At 44.7% G+C, this 20,787-nt stretch overlaps 1 protein-coding gene across 1 annotated transcript in view; it reads right to left on the bottom strand.

Annotated features, from left to right (window-relative positions):
• Positions 1-20,505, bottom strand: part of SYCE3 (synaptonemal complex central element protein 3) — a 200,334-nt gene extending 179,829 nt beyond the window's left edge. Inside the window, exon 1 of the mRNA XM_086929093.1 lies at positions 20,422-20,505. Within this exon, the coding sequence (XP_086785219.1) occupies positions 20,422-20,502 (81 nt within the window). The 5' untranslated portion in view covers positions 20,503-20,505. The remainder of the gene's footprint in view (positions 1-20,421) is intronic.
• Between the last annotated feature and the right edge of the window lie 282 nt (positions 20,506-20,787).

Here is a 20,787-nt window from a genome sequence, read left to right on the forward strand (position 1 = left end):
AATGGTATCATATTTGAGTATATAAGTATTTGTATACTTTCTATTGATATACTTTGCCATCTAGATTACTACATGCCAATAGTTTTACTTCCTATTTGATAAAGCCACACTTCGTTTATTACTTATTTTAAACAATGTTGGCTATTGTCGACTTATTTGTCATGTTACTTTTATTAGTAAGGATTATGGCTAGACCCAAGATAACCGCTACGCAGGTTGTTGGTATGCTTTTCAAATCTTCCTCTCACATTGACTATGAGACTGACGCTGCATCTGAGGCAGAGGAGGAAGGTCAAGATTCTGGGAGTGAAATTTCTGTCCGAGAGGAATCGCCTGATAATGAAGCTGCTCTCAGTGCAGAGGAAGTGCCTCATGTAGAATGATTATTGGTCAAGTCAAGTCAAGTCAAGTCAGAGAATTTATATAGCGCACTACATACCCAGAGGGTCTCAAGGCGCTTAAGGAGGGGTAGGGAATCACTTGTCAAATATCCACGTTTTAAGTTGCTTTCTGAATGCTAGGTGGTTCTGGGTAAGGCGAAGGTAGGTGGGAAGTGAGTTCCAGGTTTTAGCTGCCAGGTAGGAGAAGGATCTACCTCCCATGGTGGTCTTGTTGATGCGAGGTACATTGGCAAGGGCTTGGTTGGAAGATCGAAGCTGGCGGGAGGGGGCGTAGAAGGACAGTCGTGTGTTGAGGCATTCTGGTCCGATTTCGTAGAGTGCTTTGTGTGCGTGGGTAAGGAGCCGGAAAGTGATTCTCTTATTGACGGGAAGCCAGTGGAGGTTTTTCAGGTGACCAGAGATATGTTCTTTACGCGGGATGTCTAATATGAGCCTGGCTGAGGCGTTTTGGATTCGTTGGAGTTTTTTCTGGAGTTTAGCGGTAGTCCCGGCGTAGAGGGTGTTTCCATAGTCCAGTCGGCTCGTGACCAGAGTGTGGGTGACCATTTTCCTAGTTTCGGTGGGGATCCAACGAAATGTTTTTTTGAGCATGCGAAGAATGTTGAAGCAGGATGAGAAGACAGCGTTGACTTGTCTGTTCATTGAAAGTGAGGAATCCAGGATGACGCCCAGGTTCCGTGCATGGTCTGTCGGGATGGGTGCTTTTCCAAGGGCTTCTGGCCACCAAGAGTCGTCCCATGCGGAGGGGGAGGTACCTAAGATGAGGACTTCTGTTTTATCTGAGTTCAGTTTCAGACGGCTGTGTTTCATCCATTCGGCTACTTCTTTCATTCCTTCGTGTAAGTTCGTTTTGGCGGTGCTAGGGTCATTGGTGAGTGATAGGATCAGTTGAGTGTCATCCGCGTAGGAGATGATGTTGAGGTTGTGTTGGCGGGCGATGGCCGCGAGGGGGCTCATGTATACGTTGAAAAGGGTGGTGCTGAGTGAGGATCCTTGTGGTACGCCGCAGATGACTTCAGTGGCCACTGACTTGAATGGTGGAAGGCGGATTCTCTGGGTTCTTCCGGTGAGGAACGAGGTGATCCATTCCAGAGCTTTTCCTTGGATTCCGATGTTTCTGAGGCGCTGTAGAAGGGTGCTATGGCAGACTGTGTCGAAGGCTGCTGAGAGGTCGAGGAGGATGAGGGCGACTGTGTCTCCATTGTCCAGTAGAGTTCTAATGTCGTCTGTTGCTGCGATGAGGGCGGTCTCAGTGCTGTGTTTTGCTCGGAAGCCGGACTGTGAGGAGTCGAGGGATTTGTTGGCTTCGAGGAAGGCGGCGAGCTGGTTGTTGACAGCTTTCTCGATGACTTTGGCCGGGAATGGAAGGAGCGAGATGGGGCGGTAATTTTTGAGTTCGGTGGGGTCTGCTGTGGGTTTCTTCAGAAGGGCGCTGAGTTCAGCGTGTTTCCAGCTTTCTGGGAAGGTGGCAGATTTGAAGGAGCAGTTGATGACGTCTCGGAGGTGCGGTGCTATGATGGAGTCTGCTTTGTTGAAGATGTGGTGAGGGCATGGGTCTGTGGGGGATCCTGAGTGGATGGAGTTCATCAGGCGGATGGTGTCCTCAGTGGAGATTGGGTTCCAGTCATTAAGGATGTTCGAGGGGGGTGGAGGTTCAGTAGATGGTTGGGTGGGTTGGTCTTCGGGTTGGTTGTCGAAGCTGTTGTGGATGTCTGCAATTTTGTTGTGGAAGAATGAGGCTAGGGAGTCGCAGAGTGCTTGAGAGGGGGTGATGTCGTTAGAGTTGGCCGAGGGATTGGTAAATTCCTTGACGATGTTGAAAAGTTCCTTGCTGTTGTGGGCGTTGTTATCTAGTCGTTCCTTGAAGGCGGTTTTCTTGGCTTTTCGGATCAGTTGGTGGTGTATGCGGGTGGCGTTTTTGAAGGCGTCCTTGGTGCTGGTGGTTGGGTCTTTTTTCCAGGCCTTCTCAAGGGAGCGGCAGAGTTTCTTGGATTTCTTAAGATCATCGTTGAACCATGATGCCTTCTTGCTGCCAAGTTTGCTTTGTCGTTTTTTCAGTGGTGCTAGGATGTCGGCGCTGTTGGAAAGCCAAAGGGTGAGGTTGGTGGCGGCTTGGTCGGGGTTTGAGGAGTGGGCTGGGGGGGTTTAGAAGAAGTGATGAGGAGATCTGGTCGATGGTGATTTTGTTCCAGTTTCTTTGCAGAGTTGGTTGGGGTTGGTTGTTGGGTTTGGGCTTGTTGTAGGTAAAGTGAACGCAGCTGTGGTCAGTCCAGAGGAGAGCCGTAGTGTGGCTGAAGGAGACATGATTGCTGGAGGTGAAGATAGGGTCGAGAGTGTGACCTGCGATGTCGGTGGGGGAAGTGACCAGTTGTTTAAGTCCGAGGTTGGCGAGGTTGTCCAGAAGGGTGGTGGAGTTGCGGTCGTTGTTCTTTTCAAGGTGAAAGTTGAGGTCTCCCAGAACGATGTAATCTTTGGAGGGGAGGGCGTGTGGGGTGATGAAGTCTGTGATGTCCTCACTAAATTGTGCGCGGGGTCCTGGTGGCCTGTAAAGGAGGGTGCCTCTGAGTGTGGTCTTGGGGTCGATGTGGATCTGGAAGTGAAGGTGTTCAGAGTTGGCGAGATTGATGTCAGAGCTGGTTGAGATGTGGATGGATTTCTTATGGACGATAGCGATTCCTCCTCCTGTGAGGCCGGTACGGTCCTTGCGTATGATCTTATAATCTTCTGGGATGGCAATGGTGATGTCTGGGGCGGAGGAGGCGTTCATCCATGTTTCTGTAAGGAAGGCGATGTCCGGAGAGATGTTGTCTAGTAGATTCCATAGGTCAATGGCGTGCCTGTGGACCGATCGGGTGTTGAGCAAGATGCATTGTAGGTGGTTGGGGTCGGGAATCTGAGGTGTGATCGTAGCGGAGATGTTGACGGTGCCGATGAATCTGCAGGAGTAGCATGAGAAAGGTCCATGGGTGTGTCCAGGAGCGGCTTGGACGCAGTTGGGGGGACGGCCGGGGTTAAGGGCTAGGAGGGTGGAGGCATCGTAGGTAATGCGGGAGGGCTGGGCAATGCGAGGGCCAGGGGGTCTGGCGCTGAGCGCGGGCTCGGCGCGGACGGGCGTAGACGGGCTTACCTTTGGCGCACCTTCGGCGCGACTGGGGCGCGGTCGCTGCGCGTGGACGCTGCGCGTTATGACATTGGTCATAAATGGATGGTGGAGGGGGCGGAGCGTGGGAGGGGCAGCAGCTGGGAGGCGGTGGCGGGAGGAGGGGCGGACCAGGGGAAAACAACAACAGAAAATGGAGGGTCAAAGGCTAGGGTCACAGCGTGTAATGAGAAAGAGCCTAAAGCGCACAAATAAGTATCAGTATAGCGGCAATCACCGTTATTTACTCAGCGAGGTCGCGCTTCAAATTAATAAATAAATTAATCGACAGTGCAGCGCGAGAAAATCAATGGAGCGACAGTGCAGCGCTGTAAATAAATAAATAGTTGCGTGCAGCGCTAGACGAGCAGAGAGCTGCAGAGATGCAGGTCAGGAGAACAAAACGATACCAGCGTCTTGGGAAACAGGAGCGTGGAGGAGCAACCGGACTGAAGGAGGGTCCAGGCGGTGTGTGAACTTATAGATTGTGGTAGATTAGGGGTCACCATACACTATTGGGCAACCTTTTGTGTAGGATGATGTTTGCAAGTGTCTTGGTTGATCAATTGATTCCAACTGATGTGCACCTAGTTACTTTCATGAGCAAAATAATTCCTAAGGTGAGATACAGATCCCTAATGTTTGAATTTAGAGGCAGGAAATCACAAGGGAAGTTGCATGTAGCAGAAAAAGGGCCTTTGGTCCTTGGTTTGATGGATCAGGGGGCCCTAGGAATCACACTGGACCCCAACAGTAAAGACCCGGTCTTGTTAGTTGAGGACCTGTGATGTTAATGGAAGAGGAAGTGGTGAAACAGCTTCCCAATGTGCCATCTGGAACTGTAGGGAAACTGAGTGAGTTCACATACAAGATCATGTTAAAGGAAGGTGCAGAGCCAGTGTGCCATTGAGTGAGGAAAATACCCAGGATAGTGGGAGAAAGAATTATGGAAAAATTGGATAGTTAGATAAGAATGGGACTATTAATTTACAGTATTTATAAAGTGCAAACATTCATTTTGTAGGGGAGATCACGGCGCTAGAAAGCGCACTTTCTTTCCAACTGTGAAAACTGGAAATGAGGTTTAGGATCAACTGCTGAAGAAGACCTTAACCATGGAAAACATAAGTTTTACATTTTTCTAAATCACAAATGATTACCAGTCAGGTGAAGGTCTATGGGTAGAGTGTTCAAGTGGGCTGCTGGCAGATGTGAAAACGAACAGCCGCCGGTTGTCTCTTTTGTTTTATCCATTTGACCTTGGCAAGTGCATGGTTTCATAACCACACTTCGCACACTGCACTGTAAAAATCCACTCTAGCTTGAAGAATTTCAGGCCCAGTGCTATATAATGTCCTGAGTGTCTGCCAAAGAAGCTTATAACACTGGGCCTGAAATTCTTAAAGCTAGAGTGGATTTTTACAAACCATATAAGTAGGGCTAGTAATCAATTCATCATTTTCACATTGTTCTTCAATTTTGTACAGCTCCTCGGTTCTCAAAGTGTAGGTTAAAATCTCCAATGACTAGGTATTGATCGTACTTAATCCAAACAGGGGTTACACATCCAAGGAAGTTGGTAGCCATTTGGTGTTGGGAGCCTGGTGGTCTGTAAAGGACTGTGCCTCCGAATAGCTTTCGTTCTTTACAGGACAGCTGGAAAGCTAAATTTTTACAATCTGTTATAGGGGAGCTATGTTCCGTGTAGCAGGTAAAAGTATCTTTAAAAATAATTGCGTTGCTTTCTCCAATGTGGTCAACTCTATCACCATTCAGTGTCTTGTGGCCCAGTGGTTTAGCCAATGAGATTTTGGGTTAGTCGACTATTTAAGCCATTAATTTATAAACACTAGGTCTGGCTTAGCCTCTGAGATAGGGTCCCAAATCTTCAGACAATGTTTAGTTAGGAGTTATTAAACCTGTAGAAATGCAGAGTGGTTGTCGCCTTTAGTAGTGGCTCGGAAATCAAAGGTTATGTATTGATCTAAAGGATCCTAACAAAAACATTATGGTAGACAAATTTCCACTTGGACGGATGAGTTCTTGTCTAAAACTAAGGGGTCAAGTGGCTTTTCACTATCAACCTAACTTCTGCTTACAGATTACACTGCACCAATCTAGCAGATGTTTGACCTTATTTATCACACTGTTTAGGTGTTATAGATTTGTATGCATGCCCTTTGGTCTGGGGTTAGCAGTCACCGTATTCCACTGTGTGATGCATGTGTTATTTAAGGCTCTTGAGGGAGTGACGCATTTCCAAGACAATATACTAGTGGTGGGAAGAGACAGACAAGAACATATGATAGAGCTTTATCTGGAGCAGCCCCCAGAATCTGGAACTCACTCCCTCCAAACATTAGGAAAATTCCAAACACAGCAACATTTAAGAGGGAGGTCAAGATCTTCCTTATGAGTAAGTTCCTACCATAGATAAGACAGTTCTTCACTAGTACCGTGACATAGATGTCACCAAACAGAACAGCTTTGTAAGTAAAAGAGAAAGTCACCAGCGATACTGGAGGGAAACATTAACTGACTCAGGGAGGGAGATTGCATAGGGAAATTACACTCCAGAACTATTTGGTACTGGAAGTCCCAATACTCCTTTGTGTCAGGTACCCCACAAGGCTTACCTGTTGGTTGCGAAGTTTTCTCGCTGAGACGACAAGAGCTATCGCCCCTGTACCCAACCTTACCCAGTGAAGAACAGTGAACTGAACTGGGATGGAGATGGGGCCAGGGAAGGAAGCTAAAAGGTGGTGGGAAAAGAGTTCAGTGGACCAGAAGAGGACTTCTCTTGACTCAGGGAAGGACCGTTAACTCCAGCTGGTAGGGAAACAAAGGGAAACCCGGTTCGAATGGGCACAAAACCACCCTTAGCTATGCGTACCTCTACTCACATACAGAACAGTAGCTACCTGGCAGATGAAGCACCATAGATCCAGAAGACATCTTTAGCCAAGGAAAGGAAGTGGTGCACCAGCGTAGATCAGTGATTCCAATATAAGCGCTCCAGCGCAATGAGTTACAAAACAAGGATAAAGCTTAAATGAAACAAATGATTAGTGCCCCAGCACATTAGTACAAGCACAAAAGAAACAAGCGCTCCAGCGCGGTGTGTGCAAACCCAAAACAAAGTTCTCCAGTGCGGTGTAGGGAAGCCCAAAGTAAAGTGCTCCAACGCGGTGAAAGCTACCTCCACAGCAAGTGCTCCAGCGCGACGTGAGTAAGCTCAAGGAACAACAGTGTTCCTTAGTATAAACGCAAGAAACAAGCGCTCCAGCGCAGTGTGTCTTAAATCAATGTAAGCGCTCCAAGGTGGTGTAGGTTACCCCCACAGCAATCCCACACAACATGGCTAGGTTCCCAGAGAGGCGGGGCAAATGGCAGGCACAAGGAAAAACCTAGTTCTGAGATGAGCACCCCCGTCGGACTAGAGCGGGTCGAAATCGGTAACAAGGCAGCGCTCCTGCGCGACCTCGGATTACCTGGAAAGCAGTTAAATCTGTAGCAGGCAGAAACAGAAGGATTCGGGCGACAATTCGAAGCGCTGAGCCGGCGGGAACCGCTGTAAATATGCAGATTCCCCCGGAAGCGCTGACGTCAATGGGGGCGTTTCCTGGTCGCAGAACTAGACCGCAACCCATCAGACGCCCGGAAGCGAGGATTCCTGTCCTCTGTATGTGCGAGGAGGTACACGCTGTGGCCAGGACGCCGTAACCATGACACTTTGATTCCAAGATGTATCCAAATACTGACCTCATATGTCTATTTATATATATTGTTAGGTTAACATTTATGATTGTATATTCACCTACCTAATATCATTGCAAAATGTCTGTTATACAAGATGTATCTCTAAACTACGTCAGGTAATGTGAAGCGCTCTGATACCCAAGGGTCAAGTTTGCGCTATACAAGACTCTTTAAATAAATAAATAAATAAATAAATAAATAAATAAAGACTATAGGTTGAAACTGGCCCTGGAAAATTGTAGCTGCTAAAGGGATTACAGTTAAATTGAGGAAGTGCAAGTTTGCTTCGAGGACTGTGACGTATCTAGGACATAAAGTGGGTAGAGAAGGCATCTCTTCTAAAAAGGACTTAATCAAGCCTATCAACAACGCTCCCGCTCTAACCTCCAAGGAGTAAGTTAGGTCGTTCCTTGGGTCAGCAGAATTTTATTCTAAGTTTTTGAGGAATTTTGCTATGAAACATACAGATTGAGACAGTTATTGAAAGAAAAGAATTCAACTGGAGTGAGGAACTACACAGAGACTTTGAAGCTATTAAACAAGTCATTTGTACTGCTGTCCTGTTACAAGGATTTGATGTATGTACTCGTACTGTGGCAACTACTGACGCTAGTGGCAAGGGACTAAGCACTGTGCTAATGCAGATTTCCAATTTGGAAACCGAATGTACAGTAGCGTTGAGATGTTGGCGGCCGTGTGGGCCTCAGAGAAATTCAGCCAATATCTGTTGGATTCCAGGTTTACACTGCAAAGATAACAAGCTTCTTCTGAAGCTTTTAGTATCTGATGGGGTGGTTAAAGTGATCCCTCAGGAATGTACTTTTCAGCATTTTGGGGAAGTGACCCCTTAGCCAAGGGTCATACAATAGCTCTGTTTCGACCACCCAGGGAGCAGGTTCAGCTATATTTTTGGTTAATCTGCCCTTCGGGGGGGGGGGGTTCAAAATGCACTAAGTGCTTTGGATCTTTGTATTATGATGACTACAGGGTGCAACTACTCGGGCAGGGGTCGCTCACCTTGGGGCAAACTTTTTTTGGGGTATCCCCCCACGAGGGCAGATCGGCTGTTTTTACGGATCTATGACAGAATTTCGACAGACAGAATTTCGACCTACACAAATATCGGCGTAATTATATCGATAGCAAAAATATCGACGCCCTATGTACAACATGGTAAGTACCAAAATATCGAAAAAATAATATCGATGTTAAAAATATCGTTGTCAAATATATCGATTTTTTTGGGATTTAAAATAACATAAAAAATACTGTAAATAATACTTATTAATTACTTAAACATATTTAAATATATGTAATAATGGTAAAAAAAATATTAATACATATTTAATTAAAAAATAATATTTAAAAATAATATATAATATATACTTACTTAACAATAATTACTATTCCCACTCCAGTGGGTGCAACAGTAGGGAAAACTGACCCTGAATCCTAAAAATACCCCTTTACCCAAAAACCTATAACTGACCCTGAACCCCAAAAATCCCCCTTTACCCAAAAACTGAACACTGACCCTGAACCCAAAAAATACCCCTTTACCCAAAAACTGAAAACTGACCCTGAACCCCAAAAATACCCCTTTACCCAAAAACTGAAAACTGACCCTGAACCCTAAAAATACCCCTTTACCCAAAAACTGAAAACTGACCCTGAACCCTAAAAATACCCCTTTACCCAAAACTGAAAACTGACCCTGAACCCTAAAAATACCCCTTTACCCAAAAACTAAAAACTGACCCTGAACCCTAAAAATACCCCTTTACCCAAAAACTGAAAACTGACCCTGAACCCAAAAAATACCCCTTTACCCAAAAACTGAAAACTGACCCTGAACCCTAAAAATACCCCTTTACCCCAAAACTGAAACTGACCCTGAATCCTAAAAATACCCCTTTACCCAAAAACTGAAAACTGACCCTGAACCCTAAAAATGCCCCTTTACCCAAAAACTGAAAACTGACCCTGAACCCAAAAAATACCCCTTTACCCAAGAACTGAAAACTGACCCTGAACCCTAAAAATACTCCTTTACCCAAAATTAATTAATATTACAAATAAAATACTTCCCACCCTATTCCCCTATAAACCCACAACCCGCTCCAGTAGTAAAACATATAATTAAGTTAAAAATATACATAAATTATCAATTAATTATTCAATTAATCAATCAAAATAATTCATTGCCAATTAATATTTAATTGCAAAATAAATTAATCATTAAAAAATAATTATTTAATTACAAAAAAATTACTTTCCACCCTATTCCCCTAAAAACCCACAACCCGCTCCAGTAGTAAAACATATAATTTACTTAAAAACATATTATTTACATTTATATATTTTTTATTTATAAAAACATATTAAACACATATTATAACAATTAATTTAAATACTTAACTAAAATTTCTAACACATATTAGTAAATCGAAATTACTTACATCGATATATATGCTATCGATATAAGTAATTTCGATATTACTTACCTTAGGGTCGATATTCTGGCCATCGATATTCTGGCCATCGATATTCTGTCCCATCGATATTAGCAACTCGATATAAGTGTAAGTCGAAATTTAAAACTCGATATTTTGACTGTTTACCGTTTTTACGCCGATCCCGCCATCTGGGGGGAACTATGTGTAGTGTGCTGTCTTGTGTGTCATTTTCTTTTCTTTTGCCTTTTTAGTGGGATATCGTTGGTGCTTGCTGTGTCTGTGCAGAGTAGGTCTAGCTGTCTCTGGCAAGTGAATGGTATCCTATTTGAGTATATAGGTATTTGTATACTTTTTATTGATAGACTTTGCCATCTAGATTTCTACATGCCAATAGTTTTACTTCCTATTTGATAAAGCCACACTTCGTTTATTACTTATTTTAAACAATGTTGGCTATTGTCGACTTATTTGTCATGTTACTTTTATTAGTAAGGATTATGGCTAGACCCAAGATAACCGCTCCGCAGGTTCTTGGTATGCTTTTCAAATCTTCCTCTGACATTGATTATGAGACTGACGCTGCATCTGAGGAAGAGGAGGAAGTCAAAGATTCTGGGAGTGAAATTTCTGTCCGAGAGGAATCGCCTGATAATGAAGCTGCTCTCAGTGCAGAGGAAGTGCCTCTTTTAGAGGACAAAGCGATACCAAAGGGGATGATGGAGGGAGCGTTTGAGCAAATCAAACACTCACCCACAGTCAACTGATTTGGGTTTAATCCATCACCATTCCATGGGGTGGTGGAGTGAGCTAAAGAATGATGATGGATTAAACCCATATCACTTGACTGGGGGTAAGTGATTAGTTCAAGCGCTCCGTCCATCATCCCCTTTGGTATAGATTTGTTCGCCCTAAGTTGGCAGGGTATGCCCAGACATGGGTCCCTTGCTCACTTTGCCACTGGATTCAAGATATTCTGGCTGATGAGGGTTATGAACCCAAAACCCATCCCAGGATGCTTGTTTCCGGTCCAGGGAAGACATGGCTTGGCATTTCAGGCTGGACTGTTCTCATGAGGCACAGGGTCAGACTGATTTGAAATGGCCATATGGAGGTGGTGGAGTGAGCTAAAGAATGATGATGGATTAAACCCAGACCACTTGACTGGGGGTGAGTGGTTGAATAGTTCAAGCGCTCCATCCATCATCCCCTTTGGTATAGCTCTTTTAGAGGGCGGCACTGATGTGCGGCTAGTGCAGCAAGAGGCTCCTGGATTGCAGCCTGGGGCTGAAAGGCTTGCCATTGGAAGTGCTGAACTCTGGGCTGCCCCAAACATGGTGCAGCTGGCAGTGGCTGCCATTATTGGTGTCATAGGGTGTAAAGTGAATACTGAAAACTATTTGCCATTACATTTCTTTCAGTTGTTTATGGACGATGTATTTTTGGATGAGATTGTTGACCAAACTAATTTGTATGCTGAACACTATTTGAGGGACGACAGTGCCAGACTTAAGCCCTACTCTAGAGCTACCTAGTGGACCCACAAATCTGGATGAGTTTAAGAGGTTGGGGGTTCTTCACAGTTTGATCTGTCTTTCTCTTTGACTACTTTGTTTCACCTGAAGTACGTTCCCCCTTTCCTGTCTACCTGACTATCTGCATTCCTCTCCCCTGTTTACCTTCCCCCCCTACCCTCCTTTCCCCATAAGACGTGTGTCTTGGCTATGTTACGTGCTAATAACTTAAATTATTGTGTAATCTTATGTTTTTCTCCTAAACCTATACTTGAAATTGCAATTGTAACAGTAACTGGTGTAATTTTCGTATCCTGTCATCCGCTGATCCTCATGTACAGCGCTCTGATACCTCCTGGTCTAGCCAGCCCTATTTAAAACTCTGAAAATAAATAAATTAATTAATATAAGGTTCTTGGGTTTAGCTTTGTTGATTGGATTGATAAGGAAGTCATTGCTGTCTGCATTTCAGTGTACTAGTCCCTTGATGGCAATGCCTATATTTCCTGCAACAATGAGTCGTGATCGGTATTTGCTTCTACTTCAGATGCTGTATTTGATTGTTTAATGCTTCAGAGTTGCCACAAGATCACCCTGATTGTGACCATCTTTTTAAGATTCAGCCTGTTTGATCACGTTGTAAATTGCTTTTCAGAGATCTATGTTCTAGGGAAACAAACAGCTGTGGAAGAGTTTTTGGTCCTGTTCAAGGGCCGGTTGGTTTTTAGGATAAGAAGAGAAAGGGGCTAATGGATCCAGGTATTTGTGCACTCCTGTGTGTAATTGAGGATATTCTTTGAATATTATTTGTCCTTGGCAATGGGGAGACCCAATCCTCATTATTACGAAAACTGAAATTGTGCCAGGACAAGTAGAACTACTTGTAGTCTTTTTGATCCTTTAATTGAATCCAGCATTTTATGAATTTGAGACTATTTACTCTTCAGAGTCATTCAAAGCAAAATACAAATGGAAGGCAAAAGATTTGTAACATTGCCGCCAACACATGTTTCGCCCCCACAGTTGGCTTTTCAGCCTGGGGCTTCCTGAGGGCGTAGGCTAATCATATATGTAACCCTAAAGAGCTTGTTTGTAAAACACCTTCAGAGGGGACAGTGCAGTACCTTGCATAGTGATGACTTTCTAGATGTGAAATTTTCAGACAGGAGAGATGTGTACATGCTGACTACCATTCATGATGAAAATAATTCACCTGTGACTGTACTTCACCTGTAAATGTTTGGGGTCAGGTCGCTGAAGCGCACAAACATGTGTGCATTTTAGACTACAATAAGTACATGGGTGGTGTAGATAGATTAAAACAGAGGTTGGAGCCTTACAGTGCTGTTCGTAAGTCATATATTTGGTATAAAAAGTTGACTGTCCATCTGTTTAATTTCGCAACCTTCAATGCTTTTGCTGTATTCAAGGGTTATTCTACAGATTCAAATATTACTTTTGGTCAGTTTCAGCAGGCCGTGATAGGCAGCCTAGCTTTAGGATGCAAATGCTCCTAAGTTGGAGTGATGGAGGATGTGGCTAGATTGAAAGATCGCCACATTCCCCCACACCCAAAAAGGATTTTCCCTGTAGGAGATATAGATTCTGTATCCGAAGAGATGTGCGGAAGAGTCGTATGTACTGCCCCAAGTATCCTTTTAAGCCTGCGCTATGTGTGCCTGCAAGTTTTAAATTGTACTGCACGCAACAGAATTTTTGGGCGCAACCAAGAACATACAAGTAAACTGACTGGTCTGTATTGTTTTATATTTTGTGTTCACTTTCACGGTCTGCAGTACTTTGATGTATATAGCTGGACCTGTTGTATTTGAGGTAATATCTGTTTTTTATCTCCTTCAAATTGGTGTTTTACTTGTTAGAGGTCTACATGGACTGGCGCTTGGCTGGCGGTGAGCATGGACTGGTGCTTGGCTGGTAGTGCGCATAGACTGGCGCTTGGCAGATAATGTGCATAGACTTGCGCTTGGCTGGCGGTGTGCATGGACTGTTACTTGGCTGGCGGTGTGCGTGGAATGGTGCTTGACTGGTGGTGTGTGAGCTGGCATTTAGCTGGCAGTGTGTGTGTGTAGTGACTTGCTCCTGGTCACTACACACACAATTGCCAGCCTGTTTTGTGTTTTGGGCCATTTTCTGTCGGGGAAATTAGGTCTACCCACACAAGTGAGGTACCATTTTTATGGGGAGACTTAGGGGGGATGCCGGGTGGAAGGAATGTTGTGGCTCCCTATAGATTCCAGAACTTTCCTTTTCAAAGATGTGAGGAAATTATTTTTGTAGTCACAGTTGGAGGTTTGCAAGAGATTCTGGATAATAAAACATGGTTTGAGGAACGCAAATCAGCCTACCCTGGAGTTTATTTTGATTTATACTTTTGTAAAGCAGGAGCAAATACCCAGGGGTGTCTTGGCGCTGAATGACAGGGATACTGACAAACTGCTGATTCTTCAGGCTTAAGATCTAGGTATTTCAGCCTTTTGGAACGAGCTAGAGTCCTGTTGGCTAAACAGCCATTTTTCAAAGTCTTTCTGAACAAGAGCAGAGATGTGGCTGTTTTCAATTGTAAAGGTAGGAAGTTCCAGTTCCGTGCAGTGCAGATAATATAGCTCCTGTCTCCCTAAGAAGAAGGCTTGTAGGAGGGAACAGCCACATTATTGGCAAAGCTTGAACAAAGAGTCCCGCTTGGTACATACCATCTAAAGTTTTCCTTAAGATAGCCTGGTCCTGAGACGTAAAGGGGCTTTTATGCAATGCACAGGGCCCTGAATATGATGCGGTTTCGCACCGGCAAACAGTGCAAATTATTGATAGGTGAAATCTGGGGACCTTGGACCTTGAAGTAGAGTTCCCTTTATTGACTTGTTCCCTGTAGGTCAATCTATTGTCAATTAGGACACCAAGATCTATCCATTCGCTCACAGCACTCATATAATTACGAAAGATGTTGTTCATATCAGGACATTTACTAGAAAGAGAAAATACAATCTGGGTGTCATCAGCGTATGACACTAATGGCAACGCAAAAGATTTCACTAGGAAAGCCAGAGACGTAACATGCAGTTTGAAAAAAGTTGGGCTTAACGAGCCCTGTGGTACCCCATATTGTAGAGGGAAGTGTTCGGATGTAAAATCATTCAGGGGTAGCCCTTCATATCCAGTTTTTAACCGCATCGCTGCTGCGGTGATTTTTGTGCTGTGCTGCATTTTTTAAATTACCGCGATACATGACGAGCTCAGCTCGTCATCAGCACACGCCACCCGTGGCTGATGACGAGCTGAGCTCGTCATCAGCATCGAAAGGGTTAAAAGTGTACAGGTTGGCTAGGTTTCCCTTGGTGCTGGCTGAGCTAGGGTCCAAAATCTGGAGCTACCCACAAAGGGGAAAAAGGGTCAGTTTTGGGTGGAAAAATGTGCTGCATCCATGTTGCGTTTTGGGCCATTTTCTGTCATGGCTACTAGGACTATCCACACAAGTGAGGCAACATTTCTATCAGCAGACTTAAGAAAATGCTGGGTGAAAGGAAGTTTATGGGTTCCTGCAGATTCAAGAACTTTCCATCATTGAAATTTGAGGAAAATGTTATTTAGTCAAAGTTTGAGGTTTGTTTGGGATTCTGGGTAATAAACCGTGGTGAGAGCCACTCACGTCAGCCCATGCTGGATAACCCTAGGTATCGAGTTTTTCGAAAACGTACAAGTTGGCTAGATTTCCCTAGGTGCCAGCTGAGCTAGGGGCAAACATCTAGAGCTACCCACATTTGAAAATAAGGGTCCATTTTGGATGGAAAAATTTGCTGTGTCCAAGTTGCATTTTGTGTTGTTTCCTGTCTAGGGCACTAGGTCTACCCAAACAAGTGAGGTATCATTTTTATCGGGAGACTTGGAGGAATGCTGGTTGAGAAGAAGTTTGTGGTTTCCCGCAGATTCCAGACCTTTCCATCACAGAAATTTGAGGAAAATATTTGTGTAGTCAAAATTTGAGGTTTGTAAGGGATTCTGAGTAATACAACGTGGTTTTGGGCCTTTTCCTGTTGCGGGCACTAGGCCTACCCACACTAGTGAACACCAATTTTATTGAGAGAATTGTGGGAACATAGAATAGTAGAACACTTGATATTACCTATTGGATTTTGCTGCATTTTTGCCTTTCAAATATAAGCCAGTGCATAGGAAAGATGACATTTGGAAAAATGCCCTCCGAATCATACGCTAGTAAGGGTATCACAAATTCAGAAATGTAGAAATAATCACTGCTCCTAAACTCTATATCTTGTGCCCTATTCATAAATGCATAAGTTTCCTTGATAACCATTTTTCACCCTGCCTGTTTCGCTATAACAATTGGTTTATACTAAGAACTGATGAGATTAAGCAAAATACAAACACTACATTCTTTACACCAGCTATGTTGAAACTAAATTCACACTTTTAAAGTATGTTATCCATAACAAATCCTGTTACATTACTAGACAAAAGACTGGAAAATAAGGGTAACACAACCATCCTTCATAACACAACTTTCGGCAGTGTTTTGTCTCCACCGTTAATCATACTGAAATCCCTGTGTTTGGAGGATCTCGGCATCTTGTTGTAAAAAAGTTGGGGGGGGTTCTCAGAAGAATTTAGATGGCTGCAGCAGTTAGACGAAAAAATATATGGTTTGGGTGCACAGCTTGTCTTTCTGTGCAGTGCATTTCTTTTGTCTACTGTACAAAGAAGACAGAGTAGAGCGCACATAGCAAAAGCCCAGGCAGCTGATTGGGTAGGAGGCGTGGTTCAATACTTCCCTGCTGCAAGGTCTAATACAATTTCCTGTCTGGTAGTAGTATCTGGTTTTCTCTTTCTTAACGTGTGAACTGTTTGAGCAATTTAAGAAAAACAGTACAACCAGTAGGAAGCAACAGAAGCTGATAGAAAATCGCAAAATTATCAGCTTTAAGGTGCAATTTTAAACAAGCGGTCGCTGTGCAGGAAAAAGAAAGGAACGTGGCCTCCCGAATTGGCCACCATGTTGAAAGATGAAGCACAGCTGTCATGAAGCATGCGCCAAGCTGACCAATGGAAACGCTGCTGCTCTACTTGGCCGCCATGCCAGTAACTAGAGCCCTGTGCTGCGTAGTAGAGACACTGCTGCGCTGGGGCAGAACCAATATACTGTAATGGAGTTCAGAGAGAGTGAAAAAGACAAGCGTTTTTCTAAAGTGCTCCACATCCAAGAAAAAATGTAGTGCTGAGAACATTAGCTAAAATGGAAGCTGGGGAGCGATAGTAGTAATTGGTCCATGCTCTTGGGGAGGGCTAAACACAGGAAGAGGCGTGAGGCAAGCATGCCAAGCACAAATGGGAAGAAGGAATGTATGAGCAACAACGGAGCCAGAAAATGGGAAGCCTATGGGCAGGCTGAAGCCTACAAAGTATATACATGTCTCTTTGAGACAGCTTATGCGCTTTCTAGAACAGAGACCTCACGAATGAAAGAAACATGAGATGAAAGACTGAGCAAAAACAAAACCAGGTCATGAAAACAGACCCAGAGAGGAAGTAAAGGGGGAAAAGAATAAAAAACATTAAGACACGTAGCAGTAAAAAATGTCAGACTGTGTCTACAGTAGGTTAAAATGCAAGTGTAAAGTCACGAGGTTAATATGTATATAGAACATGCAGGCGCGCAACACCCATTGGGCTCACCGGGCTTCAGCCCCCCCCCGTCGTGTGTGTCAGCCCCCCCCCCGTCGTGTGTGTCAGCCCGGGCTGACACAGCTTCGCGGCTGGCGACGTTTTAATTACAGCCGCACCCGAGTACTTCACAGGTCTGTAAAAGACCATTTAAATGTAAATGAGGCTTTTGTTATGTTTTTAGCCCTTCTTACATCCACTCTGGTTACGGCTGGAAGAATTAGCCCCCCCCTCCACCCACACACCTCTGCTGATTGTTTACAGTGGGATTGGCTGGGATTCGGTATTCTCTGGTGCATTGTGAACCCAGCATGATGGCGTGAAGCGAGACTTTATTTGCTGGGAGGTGGGAAGGTTTTAACGTGACAGTGGGAAGAAAAAAAAATTGACTACCCAGATTCGTGAATGTCCTGAAAGGTGTCTCCTCTGAAGTCCGTAAATAGGCAATAGGCGTTACGTGAATAAGGAAATTATGCAGTATTCTCACGTTTCCCCATTCCTTGCGCTAGAAATGTTCAGTTAACGTTTTCTCTGCATTCTGGTTCTTGTAGTCCTAAATTTGTAACGGGATGAACACTTCTATAAGTGCCTGAATTTACAGAAAACCCTTAACTGGAAAAGCTACTCGCGCACAGAAACAGGAGGCCTGAAACCTGCTTGAACGTTGTGAAAATTGCTGAGGTTCAAAGAAGGGAATAAAGGAAGTATACTCTTTTATCTGCAGAACTTCTGCTGTTTGTAGACAATCCACGTTCTTCAGCAGTTGTGAAAAAGTGGGTGTTCTCAAAGCTGCACTATAAAAAGAATGTACGTCTTCTGCTGAATGGGAATAGTGAAGCTCTTGGTGGAATGGCCAGGGGACGGCAGTGCAAAATGAAGGTACACAGCTACAGATTAGTGTACATATCTGCCAGGCTAAGATGATCATGACCGCATGACACTTTACTGACACGCATTAAAATAATTAAAGCATGGAAACCTTTCTTCCCCAGTTAAATTTCTATTTAGGCTGCGTGTAGCATCGGATGCTTTAGCATCCGAGAATGTGATTTTAATTACCCTTTTGGAGAGGCCCAGAACCAAGCCCTGCCAGCCCGCCTCTGAAAGGTTTAAACAACCCTCCCTGCCCCAAACCTCTTGTTTTGTTTGAGACGGGCTGCCACCGAGGTGATATCCTTGCCTGAATGCAGGGATTTCACCTAAGCACTTTTGGTGTGTTGACTTTGTATTCAGTTGTTTTAACAGGCAAAGGCAAAGGCAAAGCAGCAGCAGCTTTGAGGGGAACTATGCTTGAAGATAGGTGGCGCATGTTGTTTTGGGCACAGGGGCCTCACATGTCAACGGTTGTTTTAAGAGAAATGGTACATGAGCGTCTTGGCACCTGGGACATAATGGGCATGGTGTTAGGATCGAGATTCAGTATGGACGAGACTGCATAATTGCTGTCAAATTCACTCAGTCTCCTATGATGGTGAATATCAACAGTGGTTGAGGTGAGGTCTGTCACTGACCCTTGGAAGGAAAAAGGGATAAGGGAGAGAGAAAAGGGAGACCCCCAAAAGATCACCACAAGGACGCGCCAATCAATGCTTTGCTGTGGTCCATCTATCCGAGGGAAAGTCTGGAGGTGGTTAGAGAAAATATGATCAAATACAAGGTAAGAAATGTGAACCAAAAGATCTCCACATTAGCACAGAGAATTTTACTGCTAACATTCAGAACAAGAGTGTGACCAGTCTCCCAGCTGCCTGAATCCAGCCAGAGAACCTAAGAGAAGAAAGGCAGGATGCTTTGCTGAGGTGGAAGACACTGTCAACCCCATAGAAAGAAGTGAAGTAGCTGCAAGCTCCAGATTCAGGTCCACAGAGCCAACCCCATACGGAACAAAATAAAACTGTAGTGACACAAACATGTGATAGAGCATCGTGGAGTGAAGGTAACTCACCAACTGCTGTCGCAGGTGAGAATACTCAGGGGACTGCGGCTCCTATTCTATCTCTGCTCCTCCCTTCCTGGGTCTGCTCCCATAACCAGTGCTCTCCCAAAGCTGTGCCATGAGGGTTTCCATCTTTGTGACCCCAATCTATACTGTCAACCAGTGCATCCTTCAGCCATAGCCTGTTTGGAATTCTCCTTCGACGGGACAGATCAGTCCTACCAATTCTGACACTTTTCATCAATAGTTGAGATACGTTAATACAGAGGGCAGGCACAGTCCTCACATAGTCATTGTGTTCCAAGAGAGAGACACAATGCAGGGCGTATTATATTGTATTTGTAGAGCACTTACTACCCCTATGTGCGATGCTGAAGCACTTGTCCATGCGAGTAGCAGGTTACACCTTATGCGTGTGTGGTTGGAAGAGTGTTTTCTTTGCTTTGAGCCTCTGTGGAAAGCGTCTCCATGCGGTGCATGATGAATACCAAGGTGCAGTTTTGTAATGCAGAATCGCCACTTCGGTTTCTCAGCTTGGCCTGAGCATTACCTGATCCTGCTTGTCTGCCATTTTAGCTCCGCCCCCTTGATTAACTTTAGCCACGCCCCTTATTTGCTATGCTAGCCACCCCCGAAGTTAAGACCTAGTTGCGCCCCTGTATGTGTCAACTGTATGTCACTAGGCTCAATTCTTGTGAAACAGTTCAGTCGGTTGACTCACCAACTGCTGAAATATCTATGTATACAACAGCAAAACAACCTCTCTGTACAAGCACTAACTGTGAATTAGAATGTGTTACAAAAGTGAAGACTATATAACACATACATTTGTATTGCGCATACTGAAAGGGTCAGTGTCACCTGTATAATACTGATCCTGCTAAAAAGAACCATCCTGCCTCCGTAGACTTCTAGAAAGTAACCCTCTTTGAAAACGTGCATACACCCCCCAACCCCCCCCCTCCCCCTCGCCCATTTATTCTTCCTCCAATCACTGCAAACGGACCACGCTGTAAAACATCTGGTTTCCAATGCCAACGTGTTGATGTAGGCACAGGTTCAAGCCCTGGTAAGATTATTTTCGGTGCAGCATGGACAGCACGAGTTTTAAAAGTTACAGGATTAAAAATTAAAAATATGTATTTCTAAAACCCTCAAGATCACATCAAGCCACACCTCTACACTACTCCATACCTGGCCCGTCCACTCAAACGACGCTCTGAACACTACGCCATACCTGGGCCGTCCACTCAAACGACGCTCTGTACACTACTCCATACCTGGCCCGTCCACTCAAACGACGCTCTGAACACTACTCCATACCTGGCCCGTCCACTCAAACGACGCTCTCAACACTACGCCATACCTGGCCCGTCCACTCAAACGACGCTCAACCAAGCCTGTGTTTCCTTAATTCCGCCACTGGCTTGAAGTATCGAGTACTCTCATGTTTCCCGGTAGAGCAAATTGCGGTTTAGAGCTACGACCAATTCCTTCTACTAACTACGTGTTTTCATTTATTTACCTCAGAATTGAAAGTCCCGACGTCCTCTGTCAGGACGTTCTGTTTTGCCCTCAAGCTTCCACGTGCCCAACAAGCTCCCATTGGGGTGGTACGGAGGAGCCACGTGACGCAGTCGCATCCAAACGGCGCGAGGCAGAAGTTCGCTGCGCGCGCCGAAAGTCTGCGTGCTCCCGCGCGCCCGCGGCCGTTGAGCGACGCTGCCTCATGGAGGAACCGTTTACAAACGATAAAGGCGTGTATCCTCGGACCTACTGTATTGTGCGCCCGATGGATGGGCAATACGTTTGTCTTGCTTACATGTGTTGACTTGGGACTAGCGGGCATGTTTACGTTTTCATTGTTTTCTAAGCCGGAGTCGTGATTGCT

Source organism: Lissotriton vulgaris, chromosome 7 (assembly GCF_964263255.1).
Source record: "Lissotriton vulgaris chromosome 7, aLisVul1.2, whole genome shotgun sequence".
NCBI classification, from domain to species: domain Eukaryota; kingdom Metazoa; phylum Chordata; class Amphibia; order Caudata; family Salamandridae; genus Lissotriton; species Lissotriton vulgaris.